Here is an 8499-nt window from a genome sequence, read left to right as displayed (position 1 = left end):
ACTTCTACTGACTGCAGCCACTTTTATCCTTCAGAGACATTTGTTTTGCTATAATTATCACAGTGGTCACCGTGATAATGCCTTGAAGTGATCTATGCAGGTTTCTTTTTTCAAATCACATCGATTCCTGTTCTATATGCTTTGATGGGGTAGGTTGAAGAATAACTGTTTCAGAAGAATGATACAATAGTTTTCTTTAAGTCTTTTTTTTTGTTTTAATCGTTTGCATAAGACATTGTAATCAGGGATAATTGATTCGTTTCTCAATGAATCAATTATCTAGAGGGATCGGGCAAGGCAAACATAGAGACAAGTGGATAAGTAGACAACCGTGCTTCTTTAGTCCTGATCAGCCCCTTCTACCCTCTCCGTGCGTTCACTCAGCAGTGTCTCTTGGCTCCGCCCAATTTGCTGGAATTTTTAAAAAATCTGCCAGGGGAAAGCTTATGCTTTCAGAGGGGTCTGAGTTACACTTTAATAAAAGTACCTATGAAACATTTCAAATTATATAGCTACCTCTGTTTTAATGAGTACTTATATTAAATAATATTGAACATCTTTTGTGTTTATGTAAATTGTCAGCATACAAATAAAAATTGATTTGATTGACTGATAAAATATTTAAGCACAAAACTGTCATCTTGAGGTTCTAGTTCTGTGGCCCTCTGGATCCCTGAGGGCCACAGAAATAGCTATGGTGAGTCAGACGTGGCCTGCAAACCTTGAGTTTGGATTGAGAAGTTTATTTGACAGAATTTGAACCAGGTGAAGCTAAAATTGACAATAAAACTGTTCTGGGTTGAACATATGTACAAACGAAGAAGGTTCTCTTCATCTTAACTGCAAAGATAAATCTTTTAGACAGCTTTGCCTTAATTTCTTTGCCTTAACTGCTACGAGTATGTTGTTGTTCAGTAAATTGACTTTACTGTTGCTATACTCTAGTTAATCATTAAATAATTACTAATTTAATTGATGACTATTTTAATAATCAATTAATCACATTTAATATGTTTCAGCCCTAGATTGACCTGCCCTCAATAAACAGATATCTACCACAGATGTGGTAGATATCCGTAAGTAAGCTTTACTTTACTTAAGCAACTTTCTCTCCATCAAGATAACTTTATAAACCTCAGACCTATATCTAATCTTTCTGTCCTGACTGAACTTCTTGAGAAAGTCATTGTTAATGATGTCAGTGAGGAGCAGTTATGCTGTAATGAAGAGTTGCAGTCACCAAATGAGCATTGATGAAAGTCACCAATGATTCTCATGGCCTCATATAGTGGAGTTGGTCGGTTCTTTTCCCATTACAACCACTGCTTTTTTTCTGACCCAGTCTTTATTCTTTTTAAAAAAGTTGAACATGTAGGGATAAAGTGAACAACAATTTTAATCTATTTCTAATTTGATTTGTCAGTAAGGTGTTTCTTGTAAGTGATAAATCTTTAAACTCCCTTGTTACTTTGGAGTACCAATATTCAATACTTGATATGTATTTGAACAGATGTGGTTTAGTTAGACTAAACTTATCACACCTGGGGAGGAGTAGCTTGGTGAAAGTGGAACAGTGAGTCAGGCTGTAAACAGAGGTCATCATAAAGAAAGAGGACAAATGATCAGAAATTATCCTGGCAGTCAAGTTCAACTGCAAACAAGTTAAACATTTGTAGGAGCAATGTTGCAGTATCCTCTAGCTATTTATTTAAGGTAGAGGATAGGACAGGGGTTCCATGAGTCGGTCTCAGGGGTTCAGCGGAGACCCACTTGTGTCAAGTTGTGATGACTCGCCCCGCTTGGCCATCACTTGCTTCAGAGGATCACGTGACAATGCTTGGTCAATCAATGCCGCGGGGAATTTAGTGCGCGCAGTTGTCAATGGCTGTCGTAGTTGTATGTCGTGTGGTTTCTTTCTCAATATTTTAATCCATACTAAACATGTTGAGAAAAAAAAAGAAAGTGGTTGGACGAATATGTACAACATGGATTCACGTGTATCACGGAACGGGATGAGAGTCAGCGTCCCATCTGCATGAAATGCAATGCCAAGTTGAGCAACTCTTGTTGCTCAACTCTTGTTGAGCAACAAGAGTTGAGCAACTCTTGTTGCTCAACTTGGCATTGAGCAACAATTTGAGCTAGAGGGTAGAACTAAGGAACACTTTGTGAAGCTGCATGGACATGGGGAAAAGTAAAACAGTATTTTGTGGATTCAAAACAACAAAAAACAAATTTCAAATTTAAATAAATTGTTATTAAAAGATGTTTAATTCTTTAAAAAAAATCCAAAGTTATTTTTCATTAGTAAAATAGGAAAAAAAAATATTTTTAGGGACTGAAATTCTTTTAGGGGGCCAAAATATGTTTTGGGGGGCCAGAATAAAGTAATACAATAATTTGTTGTGAGTTCATGCACTGTCTTGGTTTTGTTCTTGGAGCAAGGTGATGTTCATGCATGATTCATTTTGTGCAACTGTAAAAAAAAAAAAAAAAAAAAAAAAAACATATACATATGTCTTGAATTTGGAAAAAAAATCATATTTTATTTATCATTAAAGAAGGGTTTAATGAATGCGCATATGAAACTGGAGGGTTCGGTACCTAATAAAAGGTTAAGAACCACTGAGATAGAAGCTAAATATTTATAAAACAGAAGAATTGCACTATACTTGGTGCTATTACCCACTTCTTGTGCATTTAATGTAACATAATCATAATATCTCAGGTTCCATGCAGATCTTAATAAGCCTGGAAGTGAAAAGAAAAAAGTGCTGATAGTGATGATGACAAAGATGGCTACTGCGATTTCACCTAAGTGTTTTGATGCAAAGTGATAAAAACACCCCTCCTTTTGGATCAATTCAGAGCCATTTGTCATCGAGCAAGGACAGTTGTAATCATCCCTTTTGCTTGTTTGGCCCATCAGTCTTCCCTGTTAGATGTATCATGATCAATCTTGGCTCATTTATTTTAATTGACTCTTATTTGCCAGACTGGCAAAGTCAAAGGGTGACAACAGACACTAAGTTCATGTTGTAAATGAGCCAAAGTACATGAAACTGTCCTGTTGATGAAGCATTTTAGCCTCGCAGAAGAATGCAGAGGCGTGGACTCGAGTTACGTCAATTATTGTCAGTTTGAATTCATGGGCAAAGTGTGGCAGGTTCTCTAAACTCAAAGTATGGAATGTAATAGAATATAATAGAAAGAGCTACATGTTATGAAATCACAGTTGATTTGCTCATTTTACACAACTATAAAATAAATAATTTAAAATTGACAAAATACTATTTTCTGATTTGGTCAACAGAAAATTCCATTATTTAAAAAAATAAATCTGTTTTTGTGAAACTTGAATTTTGGACTAACATGGGTTTAGTAGGGACTTAATTTGAGTTTTGGCTGGAAAGACAAGAGACAGAATAAAACAGAACTAGAAAATCTATGAATAAATTTGGATGGTATAACTGCTGGTTGGTTCCAAAGGTCCCGTGACTGAGTTAGTCTCAACATGCATCAGGTTTATATATATACCATTTATTCTGATAAATGTTGTTTTATCAGAAACAACATAATGAACTTAATCATCACCAGTAGGCTATTTTGGTGTTTTACAGCAGCTCCCTTTAAAAAAAAAAATTCTCAAGTATCTTGGAAAAGGCTTACAGTTAGGCATGACCAATTCAAATAAATGTTTTATTCATCTTTTTTCTATCAGCCCGTCAAATTTCTGACTGATTAAGGGAATAGAACTCGCTGAACATTGTTGGAGTTTTCTCCTCTCTAATGTCCAAGTCCACACAGGGTAACACTTCTGCTTGCGGGTTATTTACTCAATTCAAAACTTTATGAGGTAAAAAACAGACTTTTTTCTCATATCCCGAGTTTAGCTCAGGTTAGATGCCATCATTATCAGCAGCTTAGTATGAAATATCTGAGCGTAATGCTATGATGACGTATTTGATCATGATTCTCCCCACTGTACCCATGGCAACAACGTCACATCCTAACAACGTCACTTCGGTGTCACCATTGTCCACAGAACATGCCGTTGAGGACAGCTTCGTCCCTTTATTAAACGGAGTTCAAAGTGAGTTTTATCCTATTTGTTATTATTGTCTTTTTTTAAACTCGACTTTGTGTTCAGAACGACTTGATTTGTTTAGCTAACAGAAGCGAAATGACAGCATAAGCTGCACTCATGCTAGCCTGGAATGCTAGGTTGTTAGCACGACTGTGCTGCTCAAGATGCAAATGCTACTCAGTGAAACATTATTTTGTGTATTTGCTGGTGAAACCAGGTTGTTAACATTCGCTACTGCATTGTGGCTTCGCTCCAAGCGAGGCAGTTTGACTATTTCCAATGAGTCGCCGCAGTCGGTCACTAAGAAGCCCAGCTAATGCTAATGAGAGTTAGCCAGCTAAAAGACGCGGCTACCATAAATGTGTAACTGAGGATATGCTAGTTAGCCAGTGAACACTGAAGGTTGTCAGCTGAAAGACAGCTGGTGTGGCTTTCAGACAAAAACGTTCAACCAGTAGGATCTAAATTAGCGGCAGATTCATAGCGGTGCTCTCCATTTAGTTGGTGACTTCTAGAAATGAGTTGCGAAATTATTTTAATTCAGAGGCTGTTTATGGTGTACAAATGAACTTTTATTCAAATTCAGGTTGGTATTTAAATGGACAACATGCCAGTCGGGTCGGGTAGCTCTGGACGTTTGGCAGTAGAAGCCCCAACTTTTAACTGCAAAAATGTAATGTCAGAAATGCAAAACATGATAATCTTAATGAAAGTAACATTGCTGATGGCTCACAAGTGCAAACTGGGGATCATTGACCACAAAGGATAAAAAATAAAAATATTACATTGTCATTGAAAAGTTATTTAATTTGAGAATGTTAACGAATAGATTCATTACACATTGGGTGTCATATCAAATATTCAATTTCCTGAGGGAGTCTTCCCAAGGGATCAATAAAGTATGAGTCTAAGTCTATTTCTGTTTCTTTGTTGATTATGGATTGCAACTAATGAAAACCAAAATATAGTCTTTTGGATGGTAAATTAAAGGTCAAATGACTAAAAAATTACGGTTAATACATTTGTATAGACTGAAAGATAATTATTTAAGGTTCATGTAATAATTTAGACCTGACAAACAGTACAAGTTTAGAAACCTGTGACTGAGTTACCTTTTCTCTCTATGATGAGAAAAGGTTTGTCTGTAGGCCTGTCACAATATCAGATTTTGCTGGGCGATAAATTGTCTCAAAAATTATTGCGATAAACGATAATATTGTTTGAAGACCTTTCTTCATTGATTTAATGGAAATTACGTAATAATACATGTGATTTCCTGCCAAAGATAGATACACTTTACTTTCAAAAGACACTTAACACTGGGACTGATACACAAAATAAATAAAACAACCAAAAATAGATTCTCAGTCTCCATTAACAATAAATGTACTTGAATAAAAACTAAACAACATAAAGCCAAAGTGGAAATGAATACTGCATTCAACCAAAAGAGTGCAGATTATGAAGTCTGTATAGTATATTGGCCTTCAGTAATCATTAGATTTAAATAGAGAAGAATCCGACTGAATGATGCAATAGTTCAAATTACAGGATATTTTTTTACCCCGGACGACAATCTTAGAACATTATCTGTTCTGAGATTGTGTGTTACGGTAGATCGTTGTGGCCGCTCTGATCTAAATCAAGGATTCATCCAGACTGGGAGCTGAACGCAACCTGTTGAATGTGACCGGGAGCCAATCAGAAAGCGCGGATTCCAGCAGACATCGGAAACAACATGAATGTTTATTCAACAGTTTGTGCAAAGAAAATATAAATAACGAGGGGAGGAGTTGGAGCGAAATTACTACCAGAAAACCCGGTAACTTTTCAGCTGTTCTTTGTTAACGTGACATAAATAGGTTATAAAGATTTTCATTCAGTCAGACTGACACTAGCTACATGCATTGCAGGTAGATTGTAGTAAGGAAATTGTTAATGCCTGGTTTCAAAATTGGTGAACTGGACTTAATATTTTGTGTCCATTGTTGGACACAACACGGTTCGATCGAACCGTTTTACCGAGGATTTCTAATGTGTCTCTCAGGTTTTGATAATGGGCCGACAATCGGTGACATCAGATGGTGCAGCGCGCTGGGCATTACACTAAGGAAATAAGGAAGGGAGGGTCAGTGGAGAGCACTGGAGTTGAGCCTTTTTTCATTCAGTGTCATCAACAGTAAGAGAAAAAGGCAGGAAGAAACGATATAGACGATAATTGAAACGAGGTCGATAGTTTTAATTTATTGTGCGATTAATTGACTTATCGTTTATCGCGACAGGCCTATTTGTCTGTCAGAAATTTGTTCTTCAAAGACTTGAGACTTGGATTAGAAAAAATTACTTATGAACACATTCTACCAGAATTATCACAATCTTGTAAAAAAAAAAAAGAGAAATGCAAAGAATAATACAAATTAAAGTTACATTGAGAAGAAGAGGACGTTTTATTTCAATAGCACATTTTCGGCAAAAAGACAATTCAAAGTTAGAGATGTTATTAGGCCCGAGCAGCTAAGCGCTGCGAAGGCCTATTGTTTCTGTACTGTTTCTTATTATTAGGCCCGAGCAGCTAAGCGCTGCGAAGGCCTATTGTATCTGTACTGTTTATTATTATTATTAGGCCCGAGCAGCTAAGCGCTGCGAAGGCCTATTGTTTTCCTACTGTTTCTTATTATTATTATTCTGCCCCCCTAAAGAGGGGCCTTTTTGGGGGCTTTATCATTTTCAAAAACTCACCAAACTTGGCGGACGCGTAAAGGGAGTTTCAAAATTTTGTATTTTAAGGTCTTTGCAAAAATCCCATAAAAAATGGCTCAATAGCGCCACCTACAAATTTTCAAAGGACCCTTTGCTATTCACTTAATTTATCCTAGAGACATGAAATTTGGTACACTTGTAGAGCTCCCCAAGATGCTCAAAATTTACAATTAATGTCATAGTGCAAGTATCACAGGAAGTCAGCCATTTTGGATTGAAGGTCCAATTTTGAGGCCATTTTTGCCGTTTACAGCCTCCGTATTTGATCGAACTCCTCCTAGGGATTTCGATTGATCGGCTTCAAACTCAGTCAGTCTGTTCATAAGGCATGTCCCATCTAAAGTTATCAAAACGGTGAGTTTTTGAGTATGCTGAAGGGGGGTTAGCAGGGGTCAAAGTTCACCTACTCGCCATAAAAAAATAAACTGCTATGTCTCCTACACAGAAACTCACAGAGGCACCAAAGTTTCTGTGATTGATCATCATCGGGTCTACACAATACCCTATGGTCGAAGGATGACATCACGTAGGCCACGCCCCATGACAACAGGAAGTGTAATGTTTTACTGTGGACGGTCGCTATCTGACCCTTTGACCTCATCAACATGAAACTGTGCCCAGACACAGAAGACATGTTGGTGTGTTGACGATTCCAACCCCGACCAGCTTCGATTGAGCAGCTGGGCGTGGCGGCGTGGCGAAGTGACCTGTAACGCCATCGCCATACGTTTGGCTCTCAATTCCACATTTTTGGCCACAGCTGCTCCAAACTCACAAGGATGGATTATCATCCACTCCCCGACAGGAATACATCACAATATTTGTAGGGTGTGGCCTAATTTATCTATAGCGCCCCCTAGAAAATTTTAAATGATCAGCCCCAAGCCATGCTTTAACCTACAATTACGAAACTTTGTACACGTGTGTACCATGTCAGGACTTACAAAAAAGTCTCTTGGAGCCATGGTCTAAACCCCACAGGAAGTCGGCCATTTTAGATTGAAGTTCAGATTTTGACTCCATTTTTGCCGTTTAAAGCCTCTGTATTTGATCGAACTCCTCCTAGGGATTTCGATTGATCGGCTTCAAACTCGGTCAGTCTGCTCATAAGGCATGTCCCATCTAAAGTTATCAAAACGGTGAGTTTTTGAGAATGCTGAAGGGGGGTTAGCAGGGGTCAAAGTTCACCTACTCGCCGTAAAAAAATAAACTGCTATATCTCCTACACAGAAACTCACAGAGGCACCAAAGTTTCTGTGATTGATCATCATCGGGTGTCCTACAATACCCTATGGTCGAATGATGACATCACTTAGGCCACGCCCCCTGAGAAAAGGAAGTGTCATGTTTTACTTTGAATGGTCGCTATCTGACACCTTTGACCTCATCAACATGAAACTGTGCCCAGACACAGAAGACATGTTGGTGTGTTGAGGATTCCAACCCCGACCAGCTTCGATGGAGGAGCTGGGCGTGGCGGCGTGGCGAAGTGACCTGTAACGCCATCGCCATACGTTTGGCTCTCAATTCCACATTTTTGGGCGCAGCTTCTCCAAACTCACAAGGATGGATCTTCATCCACTCCCCGACAGGAATCCATCACAATATTTGTAGGGTGTGGCCTAATTTCTCTATAGCGCCCCCTAGAAAAT

At 38.1% G+C, this 8499-nt stretch overlaps 1 protein-coding gene across 4 annotated transcripts in view; it reads left to right on the top strand.

Moving 5' to 3' along the window:
* Window positions 1–3917: 3917 nt before the first annotated feature.
* Window positions 3918–8499, top strand: part of phf14 (PHD finger protein 14) — a 120148-nt gene continuing 115566 nt past the window's right edge. For all 4 annotated transcript variants that reach the window (XR_008604939.1, XM_055021925.1, XM_055021924.1 and 1 more), the window contains exon 1: window positions 3918–4093. Coding sequence is in view for 3 of the 4 variants with exons in the window: in XM_055021925.1 (XP_054877900.1) it covers window positions 3952–4093 (142 nt within the window). In the remaining variant the exon portion in view is untranslated. The remainder of the gene's footprint in view (window positions 4094–8499) is intronic.

The sequence above is a fragment of the Poeciliopsis prolifica genome, unplaced genomic scaffold (genome assembly GCF_027474105.1).
Source record: "Poeciliopsis prolifica strain line A6 unplaced genomic scaffold, Auburn_PproV2 SCAFFOLD080, whole genome shotgun sequence".
In the NCBI taxonomy this organism is placed as follows: Eukaryota; Metazoa; Chordata; class Actinopteri; order Cyprinodontiformes; family Poeciliidae; genus Poeciliopsis; species Poeciliopsis prolifica.
The sequence above is the reverse complement of the archived record's forward strand: the minus strand, read 5'-3'. Positions and strand labels throughout refer to the sequence as shown.